Here is a 27,276-nt window from a genome sequence, read left to right on the forward strand (position 1 = left end):
TTGAGTAGTATTTACTTACTGTTGATATTTGGCTTTATTATTTGGTTGGGGTAGTATAACTATGTTTATCTACCATGGTACCTATATGGAAATCCTACAAAACAGGGAGGTATTTGCAATTCTATGATTTCCCTCAGAATATATTTGGGTTCACATTTCTTTTCCTGGGGCCATTATTTCAAAGGAATGATATTATCCGAACATAAGTATCTATCCAATTACCATGCACTTTATCACACAGCCAATTTCCAATTCATACCAAAGTTAAGTAACAAAAATCAATTACCATGGAATACCAGTGCGCGAATACGAATCTACACTCTCTCTGAACGGTCTTCCATTTACAGATCCTCCAGGCATTCTCTCAAAATAAAGATTTTGCCGTTTGTTTTTATTTTTATTTTGTGCGTGTTATTTATCTCGGACTAATTTGTTTACTATAAAATTACCTCTGCACCGGCGGTGTAAATATGGCGTCCGAATTGTTTGGGTAAGTTTCGGTTTGCTTTTTCCAAAATATATATGTAATTCAAATAAAATACACTTTGTCATTCTCACACAAAGTAACTGCAACAAATTTGTTTTTATTTCAGGAAAGCGAATGATGAATTCATCAATGAAAACTACCAAAAAGCGGTTGAGGTAAATTTCTGTTTCATTCCTGTTCTGGCAAGTTCCATGAGCTGCAGGTTCATTCTATTTTGTTTTGTTGTTTGATATGAAATCAGTGTCGTTTTTTTTTTTTCAAATTAATTCCAGCTTTGTAATATGGATCAAGTGATTTGAACATTGTTCCTGGATTTGCAGTGTTGCTGGTACAGTACAACTTGTGGACAATAGTCCAACTAATTTGAAGCGCTCCTAGGAAATATTGAGATAATTTTTTCATACAGGCAGTAACCCCACTCGCGTCAAACACTCAAAAGACCAAAATAGTTGAAGCAACTTCCGATGAAATTTTCATCGCTGCCAACACTGATATAGGTTTAAATGCCGACTATTTCACAAATTGGCCATAAATTCAAATAAAACTTACATGTATCGAAAGGGGATTCAATTCCTAATTGATTTATATAAAAATTATCAAATACTATCAGGGGTTTTTTTTATTCTATAGCAGAGGCCGAATATTGGGCTCGTCCCCCAGCCGAGGATTTCCCCCACAGCCAAGGATTTCCCCTGCCGCAGTCGAAATTCCCCTACGTCCAAAATTCCCCCCTCCAAAATCGTAAACAAAGCAATGGAGATTACTCCCAGCGATTTTCCCGACCGAATATCGGACCTGTTCACAATTGCAGACGGTCTTTCACAATTTTCAATGGGTCTGAAAACCTTTAGAAATAGTAGAAAAATGTTAGAAGAGCGTTCAGTGGACCCGAGGTTCTGGTTTTGACCAGCGAAAATCGATAAAAACTCGTATCTGACCTGCACATAATATGCCGTGGGCGTCTGCTTGTCTCGCGGTAATACTCTTTGATGCATAATGATTTCGAAAGCTCTGCCCCTTGTCAATCAAAATCCCAGTGAACTTCATACTGTTTGTCGACACCAGCGTAAGTATGACAGTAGGCGGAGCGTCGTATGTTAATTAGCTACTGACAAATGTCAATCACGCCACGCGCCGACTGACGTGGTTATCATCAGTATGTAATATAGATGATTGATAAACAATGCAGCGTCAGATTATCGTGTTTGTACCTCTTGTTAATTAGCGGTAACAGCTTATGCTGTATTGTGTAATATGTGTTGTTAATTTAAAGTAATTATTTTATGTGCTTGATTCGATTAAATAAGCCGGTCGGCCGTTACGCAAATTTATTATCTTTGCCGAGGTATTTTGCTAGAGCAAAATAAAATATAAATGTTTTAAGTAATCAGATATTATAAGTATGGAATAGTTCTGGTGAAAAGATGAATTTTAAAACGGGTATTTTATCAAGAATTTTTAATGTTTGCTTTCGTTTTTTCATATTTGTCACATGTTTTCGCGATCGTGATTTTCGGACTTTTTTATCCTTTCTTACAAGATATTCTAGTACAATTGAAATAAAAAGCCAACAAAAGTATGCATTTAATAATAATATGATGACTCTTGCAAAAGCAGCTCTTATTTTAAAGCATTTTTAGCTCGACTATTCAAAGAATAGTAGAGCTATTGGACTCACCCATGCGTCGGCGTTGGCGTCCCGATTTGGTTAAGGTTTTGTATGTAAGTTGATATCTCAGTAAACACTTGTGGGAATGGATTGAAACTTCACATACTTATTCACTGTGATAAACTGACCTATATTGCAAAGGTTCCATAACTCTTTTTGCTTTTTTACAAAATTATGCCCCTTTTTCGACTTAGAAATTCTTGGTTAAGGTTTTGTATGTAAGCTGGTATCTCAGTAACCACTTGTGAGAATGGATTGAAACTTCACACACTTATTCACTGTGATAAACTGACCTACATCGCACAGGTTCCATAACTCTATTTTGCTTTTTTACAAAATTATGCCCCTTTTTCAACTTAGAAATTCTTGGTTAAGGTTTTGTATGTAAGCTGGTATCTCAGTACCCACTAATGGGAATGGATTGAAACTTCACACACTTGTTCACTGTCATGATCTGACATGCACTGTGTAGGTCCCATAACTCTACTTTGCATTTTTTTCAAAATTATGTCCCTTTTTCGACTTAGCAGTTTTTGGTTAAGTTTTTGTATAAGCTGGTATTTCAGTATCCACCTATGGGAAAGGATTGAAACTTCATGCACTTGTTCACTTTATGAGCTGATAAGCACTGTGAAGGTTCCATAACCCTTTTTCCCATTTTTACAAAATTATGCCCCTTTTCTGACTTTCATATTAATTCAGTTGACATGGCTGTTGAATAGTCGAGCGTTGCTGTCCTCCGACAGCTCTTGTTTTGTGAATAAAAGCATGTGACCTTTAAATATTCAATGATTTGAGCACTTCAACTCTCCCCACCCACCTTGTTACAATGATAAGTGAACATTAGTGCAACTACATCTATTGCTAAGTGACAGTGTGTATAGTTGCTAAAAGTTGCAAGAATATGCAGTAAAAACATAGTTTAAAGTATTTATTATGCATAATTGTAAATTCCCCCCGATTGAAAAAATCCCCCAAAACTGCTCGTCGCGCGCTATTTTCTTCCCCCAATGACAGGCTGGGGCCTCTTCCCCCAGTCGTAAAAAAAACCCTGAATATCCAAAATTACGCATTTTCTGGTGATTCAAACCTATGTATGTACTGTGCACGATTAATGTTTACCATGTACAGTACAGTACGCCAATATGCCCAAGCGATAAAACCAATAACTTTACACGACTGTGTACTGTGATTTATCTTCCATTATTTTGGTCCTTCAAAGTTTTGACGTTTAGATTGCCAGTCACAAATATAAAACAATCTGAAAGTCAAATTATTTTGACTATTGTGGACAATAACCAAACTAAAATATTCCTAGTAGTAATATGTCCTCAGTTTTAATTTGTACTTCTGATCAGTTTGTGTCAAACTCAGACGTAGCACATTTAGGCCTTTGCAACTTTTGATGTTACAGAAAAAAAACGCAAGTTGTCTGATGTCTAGCCTTACTTATTTGGCTTATCGGGATGACTTATTTTATGATCTGATATTTTATAGTTGTCATCCCCACTACGGGAATTACATGATAAAAAAATCTCTAAACCAAAATAAATATATGAATAATATGGGATAATATTGAAACAGCTTTTGCTATAAATCTAAAATATGGCAACATAGATGTATCATAAAACTACATAGATTTCAGTCACAATCACCTTCTGATTATCTGGAACACTTCAAGGAACTGATACTTCTTATTTTCCTTAGTGTTTGTAATTACAAGTTACCTGTCACTATTGTCAACTACATGATAATTTAACAATTTTCATTAGTCATATGGTAGGCTATGTTTGAATTTCATATCTTATCTTAATAGGAAATTTATTCATGTTCTTCAAAATATAACTTTGGTTTAGAGATTATTTTGATCATGTGATTCCCCACAGTGATCCCTCTAAGCCTAAGTACCCGTTTCTGCATTTTACCTTTAGGAAAACGAAGAAGTTAAAAATTAAAAAAAGTCATAATATATTGGTCAGACTTACTTACCATAATAAATTAAACGTCAATATTCATGTAGAAACTTCAAATGGGTTGAATTTAATTCATATTTTTAAATAAAAGACTTAAATCTTCGAAAGTATGATGTGACAGGTGTGAGGAAATATCTATCCTGACACCGGTTCAATAAACAACATACTGCCGATGAAAGTACAAATGTAAATTGCAGAAACAAAACAAAATATACATTCATAAAATGTCAGAGGCAAGTTTATGCTTTAATGTCAAGATAAATTCATTATCAGAGATGTAATCATTACAAATACTTTGTACATTACCAGAAAACGTTCCCAACAGATTACACAGGGGATTTCATAACAGAAATATGCAGAATAAGTTTGGACGTGACGGAGACAGCGACAGTCAAAAGTTATCACGCTGTCCCGAAACATCTTATTATTTAAATCAGCTGATGTCAATCATTGTTCTTTAGAAGAGTTGTTCGAAAGTGGTGTAGATAAAGACCGTCAGATGCGATTTATTTTGATAGATTATGGAAACATGATAACAAATCTCAGCTCCATGACTATAAATAAGTATGAAAATTAAAATGTTGAAAAAACTTATCCTAAGTGTGCTGTTGACCAATAATTCAAACAAAGCGTTTCCATCTGTATGCATTGATTTATTAAAAAGCTTCAACTTATAACAGGAAAATAAAGACAGCTGTACTGCAGGGGTGTAAAATTTCACTTGCCCACTCACAGTTGCGAGTTAAATTCAAGACAGGACAAGTAAAACTTCATGTATACTAGACTGACTGGGCAGTGCCTTTTGTGACATAGGGTTTCCAAAATTCATCTTAATATGTTCTGAATTTCCTCAGGAAAAGTGATGATAATAATGAAGTCGGTAGACATTTTAAAATTCAATCGCACAATGATCATGATTAACAGGTGCGCGTAACTTTGTCAGTTATGACAAGACTGTAATTCACTTTAAGTCTTTTTAGCTGTAATCTTTCCAATATATACACGTATGTAAACCTGTCCTGATGTGAGATATTTTGTGAGTGTTAATGTTATTACATTCTCTGCTTTATAATTATATCTCATACTGTGCAGTGCTCCAGCTAGGATTAAAAAAGGGCAGGGTGCTGGCAATGAGAAGGGCATCCCCCACCAATAAATTTGTAACTGGTGCATGCACTCGATAAAAAGGTGCAATAAAGCATTTTATTATAACCACTGAGGCAAAAAAGGGAAGGTTGGCTAAAAAGGAAATGAATGGTTGTAAAACGGGCAGGGTGCCTGGCGGGGCAACAGGGCGGAACGAATTTCGGAACGGGCGATGTGCCCTGCTAAAAATTGCTAGCTGGAGCACTGCTGTGTCACATTTGATATCAATTGAGACAGGTGGGCTGACAAAAGAATTTTAGTTGGGCTGACAAAAGAAATTTTATTGGGGTAACAGAGAATTCACTACAGACGAGTTGATTATACTGGCTACTAGTCTTACAGGACGAGTGGTGAAAAAGAAAATTTTACACCCCTGCTGTATGCCTCTGTGTATTTGTTGTTTGTGGCCATTTTGTTACATGAAAACTGCAATGTTTCTAAATAACAAGAACTTTTTTTTTTTTTTTACCAAATCGCAACTTTAATCCACTTCCCATTTCAAGCAAACAAAAAGCATCCAAAATAAGACAGAGAAAAAGTCCTAACGATTACATGTAATATGCTGTTTATAGATATTTTTAGCTCGACTATTCGAAGAATAGTCGAGCTATTCTACTCACCCTGGCGTCGGCGTCGACGTCGGCGTCACACCTTGGTTAAGTTTTTGCATGCAAGTACATACAGCTATCATTTAAAGGCATATAGCTTTGAAACTTATTTATTCTTTTTCTAGGTCAATTACCAACCTCACTGGGTCAAGTTCCATAACTCTAACATGTATTTTGAGCAAATTATGCCCCCTTTTGGACTTAAAAAATTCTGGTTAAAGTTTTACATGCAAGTTACTATCTCCAAAACTAATGCAGATATTGAATTGAAACTTCACATGTGTCTTCGGGGTTATAAAACTAGTTGATAGCACCAAGTCCCATAACTCTGACCTTCATTTTGGCCAAATTATGCCCCCTTTTGTACTTAGAAAATTCTGGTTAAAGTTTTGCGTGCAAGTACATACAGCTATTACTAAAAGGCATATAGATTTGAAACTTATTTTTTCTTTTTCTAGATCAATTACCTACCTCACTGGGTCAAGTCCCATAACTCTGGCTTGTATTTTGGCCAAATTATGCCCCCTTTTGGACTTAGAAAATTCTGGTTAAAGTTTTGCGTGCAAGTACATACAGCTATTACTAAAAGGCATATAGATTTGAAACTTACTTTTTCTTTTTCTAGATCAATTACCTACCTCACTGGGTCAAGTCCCATAACTCTGACATGTATTTTGGCCAAATTATGCCTCCATTTGGACTTAGAAAATCCTGGTTCAAGTTTTACATGCAAGTAACTATCTCCAAAACTACTACAGATATTAAATTGAAACTTCACATGTGTCTTCGGGGTTATAAAACTAGTTGATAGCACCAAGTCCCATAACTCTGACTTGTATTTTGGGCAAATTATGCCCCCTTTTGGACTTAGAAAATCCTGGTTAAAGTTTTGCGTGCAAGTACATACAGCTATTACCAAAAGGCATATAGCTTTGAAACTTATTTTTTCTTTTTCTAGGTCAATTACCAACCTCACTGGGTCAAGTTCCATAACTCTTAACATGTATTTTGAGCAAATTATGCCCCCTTTTGGACTTAGAAAATTCTGGTTAAAGTTTTACATGCAAGTTACTATCCCCAAAACTAATGCAAATATTGAATTAAAACTTAACATGTTTCTTCGGGGTTATAAAACTAGTTGATAGCATCAAGTCCCATAACTCTGATATGTCCCCTTTTGAACTTAAAACTCTTTTGATATTTAACATTTTGGGTAATAATTTCCAGCTTCTGTGACAATATTTCGAATAGTCGAGCTTGGCTGTCTTATGGACAGCTCTTGTTTGATGTTTTGTGTAGTAGATCGATTGTTTGTATAAATAATAACTGATGAGAGTTCATTGAATAAATTCTGTTGAATGCACATGTACAAATGTAACTGTTAGAAGCACAACTTCATAAGAAAGCAGCAAAAATAGTACAATATTTTTGTGCAACCTGGACCATTGAACAACCTGGGCCAAACAAAACCATATTTAGTAGAACCTGATTGTCCCATGATCCATGTTGTTAAAAGTCTAAATCAAAGGGGGACAAGTATTACCCATGTGTGGTCATTGCTGAGAATATTTACTTCCACAGGGCACAGGATTTGTAATGCTGGCTCTATTCCTAATATTTTTACATTAATAAATCTTAAGATATATTTGACCTACTTGATGAGTGCTTTTTCCCAAAATTCATGATAGATGCTTGAACTTTCGGTTTGCAAAGCAATCAGGATTATTCGATGCTTTTATTGCTTAGCTATGACAAAGACTGTGTCTCATCAGTTTTATTACAATCATTTCATCAAATACACATAATCCAGTCTGAAAGTTAAGTTATTGGACAATGTTATTTTGGTCATTTGGTTTTTACATGTAAATTTGCAGCTACTTATATCAGAAAGAAATTTATTATTCAGATAAAAATGAAGTAAAACCATTGTAAATGTGTTTGCAGCTGTATACAGAAGCACTGGAACAGGAGAGGAGTAGGGATGACATATTCTGCAACAGGGCACAGGCTTATCTGAAACTGGAGAAGTACAAAGGTTTGTTGTTTACAAATAGATTCTATGAGCAAGAGCTAGAATTGCATCTGGTATTGTCATAGTAATAGTACATAGCTACAACAAATAAAATCACTACAGATCTGAGTAGAAACACACTTCCACTCAATGCCCCAAATAGCTGGGCAAGCTGGTGGTAAACTTAATTTTGGTATCACGTCATGTTTTAGTCATAAGACGCTGAATATATCATTGTGGGAGGAAAGCTTGCATTATAGTGCTGCAGTGAATATTTTTTTTAGCAGATTCGAACCATATTCAAAACAAATTGTTTATTAACTAGTGATATAATATATTTTGTCGGTATAATGTTGTATGATTAAATATACTATTTGGCACTGATGAAGTTTTACATACTCTTTTTATGGCTGAATGGTTACAGATGCTTACATGTACCAATACTTACACAAAATTAATAGCACCTCTGGTCTCGGTGGTTAAGGTAAAGGTAGCAGACTTCTCACTGCTGTATTTTTCAAACCTTACTTGAAGTTTAGAATTCTTTGTGACTTAACCAGCTGTTTCAGCGAATGTCGGTCATTCTACCAAGGTAAATCTTCATGCCAGAAACAACGCTCAGACTTGGAGAGACACCTTGGGGCTTCCTCCATCAACAAAACCACATACACTAAATTGTGCCAGTTTGACACCAAGGCCAACAAAAATGTATTGAATTTTCTTTTTCAGAGGCAGCAGAAGATGCAGCAGAAGCTCTCTTACTGAATCCCAAAAATATAAAGGCTTGCTTTAGAAAAGGGTAAAATTTGTTCTTTCTTGTCCTTGATTTGATGAGCATTAGATACATAGGGAATTAAACAGTGAGCAAAATGAATGCAACTTATTTATGAGCCTATCAAACCACATATGGGCTTCTTGGTTTTTTTAACCAATGCAAGATACAGATTAGTCAACAAGCACTTCATGTAAAGTGAAGAAAATGCTAATTTGATAGAAATTTCTGATTTTTCAGTCTTAAAAAATGGGTATGCAAGTTAACTGAATTAAAAGAATAGCTGAAAGGCAGTATCTCAAAACTTGCTTTTCTCAAAATTCTGGCTATTTCATAGACTTTTTCATGTCTCATTGTATATGTCATGCTAACATACATAATTATTCCTTTTAAAGTCTGGCATTTTGTAAAAACACCTGAACCAGGTGAAATTTTTATGTTGATTTAGGTTTTTTAGAAGGAGGACACTTGGTTCCCCAGAAATTGAGATACTGAGTTTCAGCTGTGGTTTTACTACCTTTAAATGGTCAATTACATAAACTGAAAGAATTGGATAGGTTAAGAGATCAAACAAATAAATGCCTCAGATTCACACTTGTAACAAATTTGATTTAAAACAAAAAAGTTAAGAAACTGTTTTACAGAGTTTGGTACCAGCATTCCATAAAAAAAAAATACAGTTTTTTTTTTGTTAATGCTGTATTAAATGAAAAGTTGTTTTCAGGAATGCCTTGTTTCATCTAGAGGATTACCAATCTGCTAAAGATGCTTTTTCAGAGGGACATAAACTTGATGGTAAGTGAAGTATGTACCAGTCTTTCTGTAAGAAGTGGATATAAACAGTATATTGGTGGAAAGGTTAAAGGCTGCCCTGGCCTCCAGATTGTACAACAATAAAAACAGAAATTTTTTACGTATCAGGAAATTAATGCTTTAAAGGGTAAGGAGAGCCTGACAATAAGTTAATAAAAGTTATCCTTGAGCCTTTCATAATGGGGACTACTATTGAAAAAGATATGGTAGTTTGAAATTCAAGAAAATGGCTGTGTTTATGACATCATTTACACACTGCTGAATTCTTTATTTAGCACATGAGCTTTTAAAAAGATTAATTTTCATGTTTCTTGAGTGTAAGGTGTGAAACATGATGAATTGTTTCATTATAGCTTGAAAAAGTAAAGAAATTATTTTACATACATGTAAATCAGTTCAAATGTGTACCTAAAAATATAACAAATCTGCCATTTTGTTTTTTTGTTGCCATGGAAACAAAATGGCCACCAATTTTAAATGCTCATAACTTTCTCAATTTTACTCTGATTTTGGAAATTCTTTCACTTCTTTATAATAAATGATTTAAGAAATCCCAGCTGACGAAATTAACATGACATTGTGAACAACGTTGCCTTTCCCTTTAATAATTTCTTGAGAAAGCTTTGAAACTTAATTACTGACAGACTATATGTTATGAAAACACATATATTTGTTTCACATGAATTTGAAAAGCAACAAGTTCCAGGATTTTAAAGTCTAGCTTTGAAACCATTATAAACTATTCAGCATCTGATCGGATGATTCTAAGGTCAGTTTTGATACTGACTACCGGTAAGACTACATTCTTAGCTTGGTCTTTAACCTGCTGGCGGCAAGTCATTTTGTCTTTGTGACCAGTGCAGACCAAGATCAGCCTGCACTGTTCACTATTCATTCAGTAAATTTTTAGTGAACACCCCTTGGAATAATAAATAATACTGCCCTAATTGAATGATGGACCAGTCCGTTTTAGAAATTAAGCAAGGTAAGGGCTAAACATACTTTCATAACCTAAACTTATATATATTTTGCATATTCTGTATTGATTTCCTCCTAATCATGGTTTATGATTGTTGTATTATAGCTGAGGATAACAACTTTAAGACCTGGATCAGAAAATGTGAGGCTGAATTAGACTGTAAGTACTCTGTTATACATCATTTTTTAGGGCACAGAATGGAAAGAAGTTGAATATTTTAAGATTTGCCACAGTTTTGTAATACTACTATTACAACATTGTGGTAAAGAAGTTAATTTTGCCTTTCGTATTTATTGCCTTTGTTAACACAGTTGTAATAAGAACTCTGAGCACTCATAATATGTAAAAAATACCTGTTTTGCCATAACGAAAACGTGAACACTGAAATAATTCACTTATTTTACTGGTTGACTAAATCAGAAAAAATATGAGTAAAATTCAAATTTTTTTTGTATTCAGGATTGGAAGGGGTCAATTTCATATCCAGACCAAATAGCCATTTGTCCTAAATGAAGATATTTGGCCGAAATGAAGATGTGCCTGCTAAATGAAATGATTAAACAGTACTGCACAAACTGAAATAAAACACCACTGTGTTTGAGAAACTAGTTAGAATTCACCATGTTAGTCAGTTTAAAATTTTGTACCACTTGTGTTGCCTGTACAATTCTAGCACTGGTCAAGTATGAGACATAGATAAATATAAAACCCAAAGATAATGTTCCATTTATTCAAGTAGAATGGAGTATGGGGAGGAATATGTTAAATAATTAAAAATTTAATTATTTATGTTTTTATTTCAGTACAAGAAAAAAATAAAGCAGCACAGACTGATGTTGGGGTTTCAGAAACCAAATCACAGGTAAGTTAAACAATAAACTTGTTTTCCTTTTTGTTATTTGGTCGATTTTTATGAACGATAAAAAAATTCATCAAGGTTTTGGAGCAGGAGAACTGTTCACAGTAGTACGCCGTTTTTCAACAGTATTTCAGTCATGTAACGGCGGGCAGTTAACCTAACCAGTATTCCTGGATTCTGTACCAGTACAAACCTGTTCTCCGCAAGTAACTGCCAACTTCCCCACATGAATCAGAGGTGGAGGACTAATGATTTCAGACACAGTGTCGTTTATCAAATAGTCACGGAGAACATACGCCCCGCCCGAGGATCGAACTCGCGCCCCCGAGATCCGTAGACCAACGCTCTTACCTACTGAGCTAAGTGGGCGGGCTGTTCACAGTATGTATTGAGCTTCATTTAGAAATGTTTTGAAATACTGATTGTAAAATAAAGCCAAACGGGATGGCCAGAACTCAAGTAAATGAAAGTGCCAGTATAGGCTTAGGAGTGCTTATAATCATAAGTTATTATATACCTAATCAAGCCCGTCCGCTTAGCTCAATAGGGAGAGGACAGATCGCAGAAATGGAGTTTGATCCCTGGGTGGGGCGTATTTTCTCCATGACGATTTGTGGCTGAAATCATTCGTCCTCCACCTCTGATTCATGTGGAGAAGTTGGCAGTTACTTGCAGAGAACAGGTTTGTACTGGTACAGAATCCAAGAACACTGGTTAGGTTGACTGCCTACCGTTACATAACTGAAATACTGTCGAAAAACGTCATTAAACCCAAAACAGACAAAAACATACCTAATCACAATGACGATTACTTGATTATTATGTCTCCGACCACACAGTGGTGTGGGAGACATATTGATTTACTCCTGTCTGTCTGTGTGTCCATGTGTCTGCCACAAATCTTGTCCGTACTCGTTTAAGTCGAACATTTCTCATCCGATCTTCACCAAACTTGAACAAAATGTGTTTGCCAATAAGTCCTCGGCCAAGTTCGATAACTTGCCAAATCGGCCCAGGCACTTTGGAATTATGGCCCTTGAATTACTGATCCGAACCACTCGTCCGAACCACTTTGAATAACTAAACCAAAACTTACTGAACCGAGTGGCCTTTTGAATTACTGAACCAAAACTTACAACTGAAGTGTACTTTTCTGAACCGAAACTTACTCCTGAAGTGTACTTTTCTGAACCAGAACTTACTCCTGAAGTATTTGACGTAGAGTCACAAAACTTTACACGAAATGTTGGTCAGCATGTGTAGTTGTGCACCTGGGGTTTCGCATCCGGATTCATTCAGTCTTGTAGGAGTTATGGCCCCTGACTTAGTAAAAAATTGGTCATTTTAATGTTGTGTCGCGTGTAGCTCCAAAAGTATTTGACCTAGAGTCACCAAAGTTTACAGGAATGTTGGTCAGCATGTGCACCTGGGGTTTCATGTCTAGATTCATTCAGTCGTGTAAGAGTTATGGCTTAATTTGTTTTTTAAGTTTTTTCATTACACAAGACCAGACTTCTTGTCCAGACTTACTCAAAAAATAAGATTGTGAAACATGTATGTTAAAATGTACTTGACCTAGAATCATAAAACATTAGAGGATTGTTTTATAGCCTGTGAAGTGTTCTCTTTAGGATTTTACTCAGCTAGGCCAAAGTTTGTGTTGCAAACATCTTAAAAATTATTTAACCTGAGTCATAAAACCATGTTACAGTGGCAGGAGTTGGGGGAACCTGTGTCCTATGGACACACATCTAGTTTACAATTCAGATGATTAGGCAGTTTTGGGAGACATGCGCTTTTCTCAAAAGCAGTTCTAGTTTGAGTTTGTTATTCATATTAGATATCAACATAACAGACTTTTTAATGTGATAACACAGGGTAAAATGACAACTTCTAGTCATTGACCTGGCTTTCAAGATCCTGTCTTATGCAGTTTTGTTACTTCTAATAGTAAGGTATGTAATAAATTGTAATATTTCTTTTTACATTTCCATGTTATTTGTATGTGTTTCGTATCTTTTTAGGATGCACCAAAACCAGAGTCGGTAGACCAGAATAAAACAGAAGCAAGTAAACCTGCTGTTCCTATGCCTACAAAAGAGAAATCCAGGTAATACTGGAAGAAAGTTATCATCTAAAGTTGCTTAATTCCATGTTTATGTAAGACAAAAAGGTTCTGAATAGACATTGTACATTTGTTACTTGGGGAGAACAGGTTTGTACTGGTACAGAATCCAGGAACACTGGTTAGGTTAACTGCCTGCTGTTACATAACTGAAATACTGTTGAAAAACGGCATAAAACCTAAAAGAAACAAACAGAAATTGTACATTTATATGTTGGTAATTATAAGTAACAATTAAGAAGCAAGTGATTCGGTGAGTTTAAAGCAATTTTCAATTAGCAAAACACCTTTGTAATATAGCTATTTACTGTGTTGGTTATGTAGTAAAGATTCTGTGTTAAATTTTAAGCAGTTTGGTACACCTTACAAAGTTAAAAAATTGTCAACTCTTTAGACTATTGTGAACACACATAATGGCAAAACAGAAGGAAGTTTGATTTATATTATATCATGCTTTCAATGTTTTAAAAAGAATCTTATTACAGTGTGCATTTGGATGTATGCCTCTTTAGCCTGCTGACGGCAAGTTATTCTGCCTTTGTGACCAGTGCAACCCAAAATCAGCCTGCAAAGATGTGCAGGCTGATTTTGGTCAGCACTGTTCGCTATTCAGTCTGCAAATTTTCAGTGAACACCCCTTTGAATAATAAATGGTATTGCACAAATTGAATGATGGACCAGTCCATTTTAGAAATTTAGCAGGGTAAAGGTTAAAGGAATTGTCTGAAGTGGAATTTCACATGAAAGATTCTTGTCATTGTGAAAGGTGAAAACGTTTTATATTTCTGTATGGATCTTTACCATAACTGAGTGCAGAAATTTCTTAGTTGCAGTCATAGACTATAAACTGAAGGCCCACTCTGTGTGTGCTTGTGTTCTAAGTTCTGGGATCACACACCTCTGTTGGTTCAAGTCCTGCTTGAATCATCATTGAGGAAGTCGCCCAGCTGGCTTGCAAAAGGTCAGATGTTCTGTCTAGGTGCCTAATAATGCTTTAACCTTTAGCCTGCTGGTGGCAAGTGATTCTGCCTTTGTGACTAGTGCAGACCAAGATCAGCCTGCACATCCGTGCTGTCTGATCATGGTCCACTGTTGGCTATTCAATCAGTAAACTGCAGTAAACACATCTTCGAATGATAAATGGTACTGCCCAAATGGAATAATGGATCAGTCCATTTTAGAAACTTAGCAGGGTAAATGTTAAAGAATGCCATATGATCTAAGTTGTGTCATTGTGACTAAGAACTCAGCCAACAAACTATTAACTGTGATAGTTATACAGAATGATTTGCATTGTGTTAGTACAGTGAAAGAAAATGTAAAAAGAAATGGTTAATTGGCAATATTGAATTAATATTTTTGCACAGGTATGACTGGTACCAGACTCAGACCCATGTTGTTGTCACCATACTCCTGAAAAATATCAAACAAGAGGATGCAGATATTGACATACAAGAAAAATCTGTAAGTTTTCTTTCATGAATGAGGTGAAGTCCTTATTATTTCACAGCAGTTAAAAAAGTTTCTTCTAAAATGTGATTGTGATTTCATGGCTTATGAATCAAGAAGCTTTACAGTCTTAAACTGCTTTCAACTTGTATATGGAAGCCTTTACTGATTTTGTTATGATAGGTTTTTCGTGCATGAAACTCAATTGTGGAAATTCTTTTCATTCAAGTATGTGTATTTAGGAAATAATGTATAGAAAAAAAACTTATTTTAATGTTATTAATGCATGAAAATAGGTTATACTTATAACGGATTTGAGTGTATTAATTTAAGTAAAACACGATTTTGCTATACATTATTTCGATTCTAATATGCTCTTAATATAAAACAGTATGGTAGATAAAATATAGTAGTGTTCCTTCTTGGTCGCAGCAAAAATGTTACGTCATCGCACGTTAAGGTAACAGAAACAAGCATATTAGACTACGTTATGCCACTTAAGGTTAATAGATCAAAATATCATTTACATGTTAGCTTTGACTTTAAGTTGAAACATTTTAAAGTTGTGTATATATATTTCAGCTAAGTGCCACAATAAAGTTACCAAGTGGATCGGACTACAGTTTAGAACTAGATTTATCTCATCCAATTGTTCCAGCACAGTCCGTTATAAAAGTATTAAAATCGAAGGTAAGGGGTATTGTTTAACACTTATTGTCACAAGAAAAACCAACAAATTCAATAAGAGTGTGCTGTGTCAAATATGTGTCTCAAAGATGGTCAGCAATTAACATTGTTTGTTTGACTGACTGTAGTAATCCATGTGGTCCCTGCATGTTTTCGAGTTGGTTTCTATGTTTGGGTTGCTCTGAACCCAGGATAAGTTGAGCATTTTGCTGAACCCCTTACAACTTCAAGCGATCAGTGTTTAACTGTACTTGTCTTGAATTGTTAGACGTTAACAATATCAGTTCTGATCTGACCGTTAAAAGCTGGAAAGTTGCAGTATGGCCTGTAATTGTATCAGTATGATTAAAGGTAGTTCTGTTGTTTTGCTTAACTGGAAGTCATGACGTAACATCATTTATCCAGAAAACCTAGAATAATGCATGTTAGCCATTATATGTGTGGCATTTAATTAATGTTGCTGTGAATCTATTATATCTTTTGTATTAAGTAACAGTCAGTGCTACTTTCTTTCTTGAGATTAATTTTGACCATAGATCAGTTTTGATGGAAATTATTCAGAATAATAAGATAAATAAACAGGTGTGTAAGGACCATGATTGATATTTTAGTAACTGTAAAATGAAGCACATGGACTGTAACATGTAACTCTACGTCTATGATAAGAGTCATTAAAATCAGCATTTTGTGGATATTTTTCTATATGCAAAAATGTCACCAAAAGTGTATTTTACCTATAGAAGCCTGTAAGTTTGAAAATTGGCCAGAAGACCAACATTTACTAATCATCCTAACAAAAAATCAGGCACATGACCCTGTCTTTTTAGCCCACCATCTGATGATGGTGGGCTATTAAAATCACTCTGCGTCCGTGGTCCGTCCGTCCGTCAGTTAACAATTTCTCGTTATCGCATCTCCTCAGAAACTACTGGGGGGATTTTGACCAAACTTTGTCAGAATGGTGTATTGGTACCCTAGTTGTGTCCCCCTGAAAATCAGACTGGTTCAACAATTTATGAGTGAGTTATGGCCCTTTGTTTATTTCTATATTTTACATAGATTTATATAGGGAAAAACTTTGAAAACCTTCTTATCCAAAACCACAGAGCCTATGGCTTTGATATTTGGTTTGAAGCATCATCTAGTGGTCCTCTACCAAGATGATTCAAATTATTTCTTTTGGGTCAAATATGGCCCCGCCCTGGGGGTCACATAGTTTATAATGACTTATATAGGGAAAAACTTTGAATAACCTCTTGTCCAAAACCACAGGGCCTAGGGCTTTGATATTTTGTATGTGACATCATCTAGTGGTCTTCAACTAAGATTGTTAATATTATACCCCTAGGATCAAATATGGCCCCGCCCTGGGGGTCATATGGTTTACATAGACTTACATAAGGAAAAACTTTGAAAATCTTCTTGTCCAAACCACAAAGCCTAAGGCTTTGATACTTGTAATGTAGCATCATCTAGTGGTTCTCTACCAAGTTTGTTCAAATTATCGCCCTAGGGTCAAAAATGGCCCCGCCCCGGGGGTCACATGGTTCATATAGACTTATATAGGGAAAAGCTTTTAAAATGTTCTTGTCAATAACTAAAACATTCAAATTTGGACCACATGTATATTTTTGAGTGGCAAGATGAACCTTGACACAAGTTGACATTGATTTTGACCTAGTGACCTACTTTCACATTTCTATAGCTACAGCCTTCAAATTTGGACCACTTGTATATTTTTGAGTGGCAAGATGAACCTTGACATGAGTTGACCTTGATTTTGACCTAGTGACCTACTTTCACATTTCTATAGCTACAGCCTTCAAATTTAGACCACATGCATAGTTTTGTGCACTGGAAAAAACTTTGACCTTGATTTTGACCTAGTGACCTACTTTCACATTTTTGAAGGTACAGGCGTCAAATTTGGACCATATGCATAGTTCCGTGTTTCAAAATGAAATTTGACATTGATTTTGCCCTAGTGACCTACTTTCACATTTCTCAAGCTACAGCCTTCAAATTTGGACCACTTGCATAGTTTTGTGTGCCGAAAAAGACTTTGCCCTTCACATTGACCTAGTGACCTACTTTCACGTTTTTAAGGTACAGGCTTCAAATTTGGACCACATGCATAGTTTTGTATTCCGAAATAAAATTTGACCTTGATTTTGACCTAGTGACCTACTTTTACATTTCTCAAGCTACAGCCTTCAAATTTGGACCACTTGCATAGTTTTGTGTACCGAAATGAACTTTGACCTTTACATTGACCTAGTGACCTACTTTTACATTTTTAAGGTACAGGCTTCAAATTTGGACCACATGCATAGTTTTGTATTCTGAAATAGAATTTGACCTTGATTTTGACCTAGTGACCTACTTTTACATTTCTCAAGCTACAGCCTTGAAATTTGGACCACTTGCATAGTTTTGTGTACCGAAATGAACTTTGACCTTTACATTGACCTAGTGATCTACTTTCACATTATTAAGGTACAGGCTTCAAATTTGGACTACATGCATAGTTTTGTATTCTGAAATAAAATTTGACCTTGATCTTGACCTAGTGACCTACTTTTACATTTCTCAAGCTACAGCCTTCAAATTTGGACCACTTGCATAGTTTTGTGTACCGAAATGAACGTTGACCTTTACATTGACCTAGTGACCTTCTTTCACATTTTTAAGGTACAGGCTTCAAATTTGGACCACATGCATAGTTTTGTATTCTGAAATAAGATTTGACCTTGATTTTGACCTAGTGACCTACTTTTACATTTCTCAAGCTATAGCCTTCAAATTTGGACCACATGCATAGTTTTGTGTACCGAAATGTACTTTGACCTTTACATTGACCTAGTGATCTACTTTCACATTTTTAGCCCACCATCATCAGATGGTGGGCTATTCAAATCACTCTGCGTCCGTGGTCCGACGTCCTTCCGTCCGTCCGTCCGTCCGTCCGTCCGTCCGTCCTTCCGTTAACAATTTCTCGTTATCGCATCTCCTCAGAAACTACCAGGGGCATTTTGACCAAACTTTGTCAGAATGATGTATTGGTACTCTAGTTGTGTCCCCCTGAAAATCAGACTGGTTCAACAATTTTTTAGTGAGTTATGGCCCTTTGTTTATTTCTATAATTTACATAGATTTGTATAGGGAAAAACTTTGAAAATCTTCTTGTCCAAAACCACAGAGCCTAGGGCTTTGATATTTGGTATGAAGCATCATCTAGTGGTCCTCTACCAAGATGATTCAAATTATTTACCCGGGGTCTAATATGGCCCCGCCCCGGAGGTCACATGGTTTATATAGACTTATATAGGGAAAAACTTTGAAAAACCTCTTGTTCAAAACCATAGGGCCTAGGGCTTTGATATTTTGTATGTGACATCATCTAGTCGTCTTCTACTAAGATTTTTCAAATTATCCCCTAGGGTCAAATATGGCCCCGCCCCGAGGGTCACATGGTTTACATAGACTTATATAGGGAAAAACGTAGAATATCTTCTTGCCCAAACCACAAAACCTAGGGCTTTGATATTTGTTATGTAGCATCAGCTAGTGGCTCTCTACCAAGTTTGGTCAAATTATCCCCCTAGGGTCAAATATGGCCCCGCCCTGGGGGTCACATGGTTCATATAGACTTACATAGGGAAAAGCTTTTAAAATCTTCTTGTCAGTAACCTACAATATTCAAATTTGGACCACATGTATGGTTTTGAGTGGCAAGATGAACCTTGACATGAGTTGACCTTGTTATTGACCTAGTGACCTACTTTCACATTTCTGTAGCTACAACCTTCAAATTTGGACCACGTGCATAGTTTTGAGCACTGAAAAAACTTTGACCTTGACATTGACCTAGTGACCTACTTTCACATTTTTGAAGGTACAGGCTTCAAATTTGGACCACTTGCATAGTTTTGTGTTCCAAAATGAAATTTGACCTTGATTTTAACCTAGTGACCTACTTTCACATTTCTCAAGCTACAGCCTTCAAATTTGGACCACATGCTTAGTTTTGTGTACCGAAACAAACTTTGACCTTTACATTGACCTAGTGACCTATTTCACATGTTTGAAGGTACAGGCTTCAAATCTGGACCACATGCATAGTTCTGTGTTCCGAAAAAAATTTGACATTGATTTTGACCTAGTGACCTACTTTCACATTTCTCGAGCTACAGCCTTCAAATTTGGACCACCTGCATAGTTTTGTGTACCGAACAAACTTTGACCTTTACATTGACCTAGTGACCTACTTTCACATTTTTGAAGGTACAGGCTTCAAATTTGGACCACATGCATAGTTCTGTGTTCCCAAATAAAATATGACCTTGATTTTGACCTAGTGACCTACTTTCACATTTCTCGAGCTACAGCCTTCAAATTTGGACCACTTGCTTAGTTTTGTGTACCGAAATGAACTTTGATCTTAAGATTGACCTAGTGACCTACTTTCACATTTCTGTAGCTACAGGCTTCAAATTTAGACCACATGCATAGGATTGTGTACCGAAACAAACTTTGACATTGACCTAGTGACCTACTTTCACATTTCTCAAGCTACAGCCTTCAAATTTGGACCACTTGCATAGTTTTTTGTACCAAAATAAACTGTGACCTTAAGATTGACCTAGTGACCTACTTTCAAATTTCTCAAACTACAGCCTTCAAACTTGATGCACATGCATAGTTTTGTGTACAAAGAACTTTGTCCTTGAAATTGATCTAGTGACCTACTTTCACATTTCTCAAGCTACAGCTTTTGAATTTGGACCACATGCACAGTGTTGTGTACGGAAATGAAATTTGACCTTGAGCTAGTCAGTAAGTCTTGAAATTTGGAACACTCAAAAATGGCACATTGGTGGGCGCCAAGATCACTCTGTGATCTCTTGTTTTTTAATGGCTGAATTTCCTATGGATATAATGTATTGAAAAAATATAGCTTTATATAATTCTACATTGTAGAACAATATTTTGTTACGTGCAGGTCTGCCTTTTAACACTTACAAAACAAAATAATACAAGAAAATAAGATTCCTACTAGATTTTTGTGTGTGATTATTTCCAGTTTTTTTGCGAAGAGAAATAATTAACATTCTTTAAATGGAGTAATCTGACCTGATTTTTTTCTTCAGATTGAAGTAAAACTGAAAAAGCAGGAGGGTTTGCAGTGGCACAAGCTAGAAGGTGACGAGTCCAACTTGAAACAAATACTTGCAGAAGAATCTGGTACATATTTTTGAATTGGCTGTTTTTGGCAGCTAATTTTCCATATATATATATTATTATTTTCCTGAAGAATTTGATGTTGAACCCTTACCATGCTAAATTTCTGTAATGAACTTGTCCTTCTTTCAATTTGGACCGTACCATTAACTGTTGAAAGAGGTGCTTACCAAAAAGATACTGGCTAAATAGCGAACAGTGTAGATCATGATCAGACTGCACAGATGTGCAGGCTGATCATGATCTACATTGGTCGCAAAGGCAGAATCAGTCCTGTCAAGCATGATAAGGCTTAAGTATCAGACATAACGAAACCATGCACCAACCAGAATTTCCAACCATTTCAATGCAGGGTCAGGGTCATTTAGTGTTAAGTATTTTGCTGAATTTGAGACTTTATAATGTATAGTATCAAAGTCCAGCTTCAGTTGCACTGCAGTAGAGAAGAAGACTGACTTAACAAAGAAATCTTGTCCTCAGATCTTGTCTCTGATGAAATTAGACAATGGTCTAAAACCTACAGCAGTGGTACTTGTTATAAATCCAGAATGCAGGTTTTAGGCTAAGCTCAAATGTAAGCAGTCTGCACAAATTTATCTGTTTAAACAAATTGTTGTGCACATTTTAAAAAAAAATGCAGTGCAGTGAGTTCAGGCTATGATATGACCTTTTGAACGTTTAAAACCCTGGCTGAATTGGTGGCTGTCATGTCCCTTTGAAATAAGAAATAGTCCTCTTCCTTTTGCTACTCACCAAGGAGCTTGCATGGTCGTTGACTTTGTATCACTTGCCCCTCATCTCTAGGGTTCAAGCCCTGCTGAAGTAACCATGTAAGGATGCCATTCATCTGATTTGCAGAAGGTCAGTGGTTTCTGCCCTAATGTCTGTGTTAGGTTGAAATAATGAAGTGAGGGGCACCTGTGTTCTTCCTCCCCACATAAAAGCTATACCTTATGACATGAACTGCATCTGAGTGATTTAAAACACAACAAAAACTAAACCTGCTTCACACAAATTTCACTGTTAATAAAACATTTTATCTGTTAACCCACAGAGCATGTGATGGATTATCCTTCGTCGAGTCACTATACAAGGAACTGGGACAAGCTGGCAAAGGACGTTGAAAAGGAGGAGGCAGATGAGAAGAAAGAAGGAGATGCCGCTCTTAATGAACTCTTCCAAAAAATATACGCTGATGGAACAGATGAAACAAAGAAAGCCATGGCAAAATCATTTGTAAGTTTATTTTTACCTGACCCAGGACAATTTGATGAAATTTTGAATGATTGCCAGAAAAATGTGTTGGTTCTTGTTAGAGATAAGTGTTTTATTAGTTTTTATGCCTCAAAAGGAGGCTTATAATCATCACATTGTTGTGTCTGTATGTTTGTTCATCTGTCTGTGTGTCTGAGGTAATGATTCAAGGAATTCCATTGAAACTTAAAAAAAAATGTAGAGCTTGTTGAGAAGGTGAGTTGCACGCAAGAGTCGTTTCTTTTACCTCCAAGGTCAGTTTTGTTTGTTTTAGGTTTAACACTGTTTTTCAACAGTATTTCAGTTATATAACGGCAGGCAATTAACCTAATCAGTGTTCCTGGATTCTGTACCAGTACAAACTTGTTCTCTGCAAGTAACTGTCAACTTCCCCACATAAAAATAGAGGTGGAGGACGATTGATTTCAGTCACGTCTTTATCAAATTGTCAGGGAGAACATATGCCCCGCTCGGGGATTAAACTCATGACCCCAGCAATCCGTAGATCTATGCTCTCCACCTCCGAGGTCATGGTAATAGGAATAGCATCCTAACTCTAAACCCTGTGTCTGGTGTGGCTGTTTCAGGGCATGTATGTGTTTCATACTCTTCATAGGGGTTAAGTATGAAAGTATATTGTATTCAGCTTTGAAGTCGTCCACATTTACGCAAATACAGTGACAAACATTCTATTTTCCCTTACAAATGCTTACGTTAAATCACTTGCCTCTCACTGCAGTTGGTTTGAACACAGTTTCATGGGAGGTTGCACTTTGGTCTTGTAAAAAGTGGGTTGTCTAATTGTAGTAATAAAGCATGCCTTTAATAATGTTTGCAGGGAAACATGTCATATTTTTTCCTCCTTTTAAAGCTAGAACAATGCAACATGATGTATGTGGATGTGATTTCAAAAACTTACCTGTTATCACAGTGATGTTAAAATAGCTAACATAGCTGATTTTGGAATTTTTGAAGCAGTATATCAAATACATGTCAGCTAAAATTTTGGTTTTAGTATTAGGAGGGTCTAGCCTACTGAGCTATAGGTAACAGTGATACGTGAAAAATGTCATATCTGTCACATGATAAGTTAAAAATGTCATATGTCACAAATAAGATATTGGTTTGTGGCAGTATAAGTTCTTTGTGTTAAGGATGCATTATCTTTTATGTTTATTAGTTCAATATTTTAATTTCAGTATGAGTCTGGAGGTACAGTATTGAGCACAAACTGGGGTGAAATTGGAGCGAAAAAGACTGAGGTCAAACCACCGGATGGAATGGAGTTTAAAAAATGGGAGTCATGATTGCGGACGGCCAAATGAATATCTATCAGTCTTTCAGCGGAGGAAAAACATGCATTAGAGACTTAAAAATTCAGAATGAATTTTAAGTGCATTCATTAGAAAAGTGAATTGAAAAAGGCAATTGACTCATTATCATCATAAATTTGCATAATAAGCAAGAAACGTTATTTTCTCTTTACTGCTGCATGGTAAAATTTGTTAGGAATTTTCATATATGCAATACTGAGTTTACTGATATGCTACCTTCTGTTTCAAGAAAAATTGAAATGCTGAAAGGTTGAAAAGTTTTCTTTATCAAATTTTGTGTAAAGAGTATGTGTTGATTATGTTTTGGCAGTAATACATGCACATGTACACTTGTCAAATGTGCTAAATACCGTCTGTGTAACTGGCAGTGAAAAATACATAAAATATGAACTTTAGCTTGCTCCAAGTAATGAAACAGACATGTCCTGTTGAAATTGCCAATTTATCACAATGGAAGGATATTTTGGTTATGAAAGGTTATAAAACATTGTTAGACACAAGGTCTTAATGTCTGTAAAATACGGCGAAATTGACACAGTGTATCATCTGATGTTTAAAATGTAACAATGGAAACATGAAATTATTTCTAAAACCTCATGCTATCCACATTATTAACAATTTCTGTACTTGTTTTGTAACCAGTAACTTAATGACAATAAATCAAACATGTCGTATTGAAATTCCAATTTTGAGCATTCCTTCTGCATGTGCACACCTCAACATCTTGCCTGTTTTTTTTCAAGTAATTTTTTATGTGTCAATTTTCTCAGTCATGTTTGAAGAAGCTTCAACAAATGACTAACACATAAAACTTAGTGCATGATTAAATCAAGCTTTTCATCCTTTTCATCATCTTTGTAACATAGCCATGATTTTGACACTGATGTCAAAATATTTACTTCAGTTTTAAAAACAAAGGTGTAGTAGGAGATTATAAAAATATGGTTGAATTTCAGTTGTTATGTCCTGGAATTTTTCCATGTCCAAAAGTGTGTACATACAACATTTGACAAGTGTACATCATTTGATTTACTGTAGAGTAAATCTTTAAAACTTTCTCTATCTTCAGTACTCTTCATAATTCTATTAAACACAAATTCTAAACTTAAACTGTGAAGATTCATTGTATCAGTTTATTAGTCCTTGACAGTTACATTATAGTAGTACAGACATAATGCTCAGTGGTGCTTAAAATACTTTTTTAAAAAAGCATGTATTTTCAAAATTAGCCATAATGTATGTTCCTGAATATAAGTTTATCATTTGTTTATGGATTAAATCTGTTAAACTGTTCTCAGTAGAAATTGGCAATTTAATTTTGTTTCTCTTTTGTTAATCTGTCTTGAAAACTTCATGAATATTACCTTATTACACTGGTACACACTTTCTGAAATGATCTTCAGAGATAAAAATGTAACCGACAGAATAAGTAGGTTGCTGATGATGAAATCACATTAATAAATTACATATGTATAGATGTTCAGTGCAACACAGATTGCTCAAGCACCAAGGCTGACTGTAGCAATTCATGTTACCCTTGGCTGTTCTTTTTTATATTATCCCTGTTTTGATAGCTTGAAATCCTGGATAACACAAGTTATCTTAATTGATCAGTGTTCTACTGTATCTGTAATACATTTTCTCAAGTCAGTAATTCAGTATAAAGCATTTAAAAGAGGCCTGCAAATTTGTTTTGTATACATTTGTTTTATTCATTTTGATATAGTAGTTACTTAACCTGGATAGCTGCTGATGATTTACACTTTGTCCATAAAAACATCCCCAATATATAAGGCATAAAAATCACTCAGAATTGGCGCTAGTAATTATGTCTCCCACCACACAGTGTTTCAGGATTAACACTGTGTCTGTCTGTTACAAAGCTTTTACACACTCAAAGTTGAACATTTCTCATCCGATCTTCACCAGACTTGAACAAAATGTGTTTGCCAATAAGTCCTCGGCCAAGTTCGATAACTAGTCAAATCAGCCTAGGCACTTCGGAATTATGGGCCTTGAAACTTGTTTTTGATAATCAAAGCAGCCAAAGTCTGACAAGGCAGTTGAGGTCTAGGTGCATGGTTGACTCATATACTACTATTCAGATAATTAGGCAGTTGTGGGAGACATGCGCTTTTCTCAAAAGCAGCTCTAGTTGTTAGTTGACTGATTGTTTTTTCAATATTACAAATATTATTGCCAATTTGTTAAAGAAAAGAAAATTAAAAATGGTAACACTGGATTCCTAGTTATTGCTAATAGTACTTGTCTAATTTTTTGTCTGTTTATTCAAAATTTGTGTGTGTATTGTTTGATTTTCCATTACCAGCACTTTCCAATGATTTTTCTTTAAAATAAATGTATTATACTGTTTTTTATGAAGTAATGAGGAGGACAAATCTATGAAATAAATAATATATAAAGTCCATGCTCTGACTTTTCTTGTAGAAATAAAATAGAGGCAAGATGCTGGAGTGTCCAGCTGAAGAAGGAATGCAGTGCATAGATGGTCAGCATTTCGAGCATTTTCTCAAATTAATGGTTTTTCAGTGTACCTTAGCACATAGTACTCATTGGTGGGCTGTTTTAATCACCCTTTGCCCATATATCTTTCAACAATTTACCATTAACACTTTAGAGACCTTTTTTCTTGAGTAATCTTAAAGGAACGTGTATATTGTACAGGACCTCAAAATCATGTTCAAGACATTGCTGTGGTAACACTGGAGTTATGGTTCTTGCATTTGTGCTAACTGCTATATTTTACATTGTTTACAAATTAACCCTAATCATGCTGTACATTATTGATTCTGTCTTTTCGACCAGTGTAGATCATGATCAGCCTGCACATTTTTAAAGATAGAAAAACATTAAATAAAGTCTAGAAATTGATTCCTAAGTTATTCGAATAACCAAAAAACGGTTTCACAAATGTGAAATTTATGAAAGTTGTGTATGTATCAGTAACTTTAACAATAAGTTTTAAGATTGAATTTAAAGCTGTGACCACAAGGGGTGACAACTCTTGCCGTAGGCAAGTATATCTATAGTTTACTTCCCTTTCGATTACACGAGGGTCATAATTCTTTTAACAACACAGACAATTAGAATATATGCGTAAATGTTTGATTAACCCACAAAGAACAGCTTAAAATGTTTTTTATCAGCTTATTTATGGAAACAAGACTTATTATTGGAATCTGACTCCTTGATTTTTTAGCTCACCTGAGCACAAAGTGCTCAAAGGTGAGCTTTTGTGATCGCCCTGTGTCTGTCGTCCGTCCGTCGTCAGTCGTCCGTCGTCAATAATTTGACTGTTAACACTCTAGAGGTCACAATTTTAGACCAAACTTAATGAAACTTGGTCAGAATGTTACCCTCAATAAAATCTTGGCCGAGTTCGATATTAAGTCATCTGGGATCAAAAACTAGGTCACCAAGTCAAAACAAAGGAAAAGCTTGTTAACACTCTAGAGGTCACAATTTTGGCCCAATGATAATGAAACTTGGTCAGAATGTAACCCTCAATAAAATCTTGGACGAGTTCAATATTGGGTCATCTGGGATTAAAAACTAGGTCACCAGGTCAAATCAAAGGAAAAGCTTGTTGACACTAGAGGTCACAATTTGGGCCCAATCTTAATGAAACTTGGTCAGAATGTTACCCTAAATAAAATCTTGGACTAATTTGATATTGGGTCATCTGGGGTAAAAAACTAGGTCACCAGGTCAAATCAAAGGAAAAGCTTTTTTAACACTGTAGAGGCCAGATTTATGACTGTTTCTTCATGAAACTTGGTCAGAATGTTAATCTTGATGATCTATAGGTCAAGTTCAAATCTGGGTCAGGTGGGGTCAAAAGTAGGTCA

The 27,276-nt window shown here is 35.5% G+C and overlaps 2 protein-coding genes across 4 annotated transcripts in view; one reads left to right on the forward strand and one right to left on the reverse strand.

The window, feature by feature from the left end:
- The window catches only part of LOC123558528 (RNA-binding protein 41-like), a 51,634-nt gene extending 51,207 nt beyond the window's left edge, over positions 1 to 427 (reverse strand). For all 3 annotated transcript variants that reach the window (XM_053543952.1, XM_053543953.1, XM_045350402.2), the window contains exon 1: positions 287 to 427. In XM_053543952.1, coding sequence (XP_053399927.1) covers positions 287 to 360 — 74 coding nt within the window. In that variant the 5' untranslated portion in view covers positions 361 to 427. The remainder of the gene's footprint in view (positions 1 to 286) is intronic.
- On the forward strand, positions 386 to 25,835 carry LOC123557612 (protein SGT1 homolog). Its single transcript, XM_045349181.2, has 13 exons — positions 386 to 490; positions 594 to 642; positions 7,828 to 7,918; positions 8,624 to 8,693; positions 9,391 to 9,461; positions 10,564 to 10,617; positions 11,262 to 11,320; positions 13,342 to 13,427; positions 14,810 to 14,906; positions 15,474 to 15,581; positions 20,729 to 20,822; positions 21,874 to 22,055; positions 23,273 to 25,835. The coding sequence occupies exons 1-13, from the start codon at positions 471 to 473 to the stop codon at positions 23,378 to 23,380; spliced, it is 1,089 nt and encodes a 362-aa protein (XP_045205116.2). The 5' UTR covers positions 386 to 470; the 3' UTR covers positions 23,381 to 25,835.
- The last annotated feature ends 1,441 nt before the right edge of the window (positions 25,836 to 27,276 follow it).

This window comes from Mercenaria mercenaria, chromosome 5 (genome assembly GCF_021730395.1).
Source record: "Mercenaria mercenaria strain notata chromosome 5, MADL_Memer_1, whole genome shotgun sequence".
NCBI classification, from domain to species: Eukaryota; Metazoa; Mollusca; class Bivalvia; order Venerida; family Veneridae; genus Mercenaria; species Mercenaria mercenaria.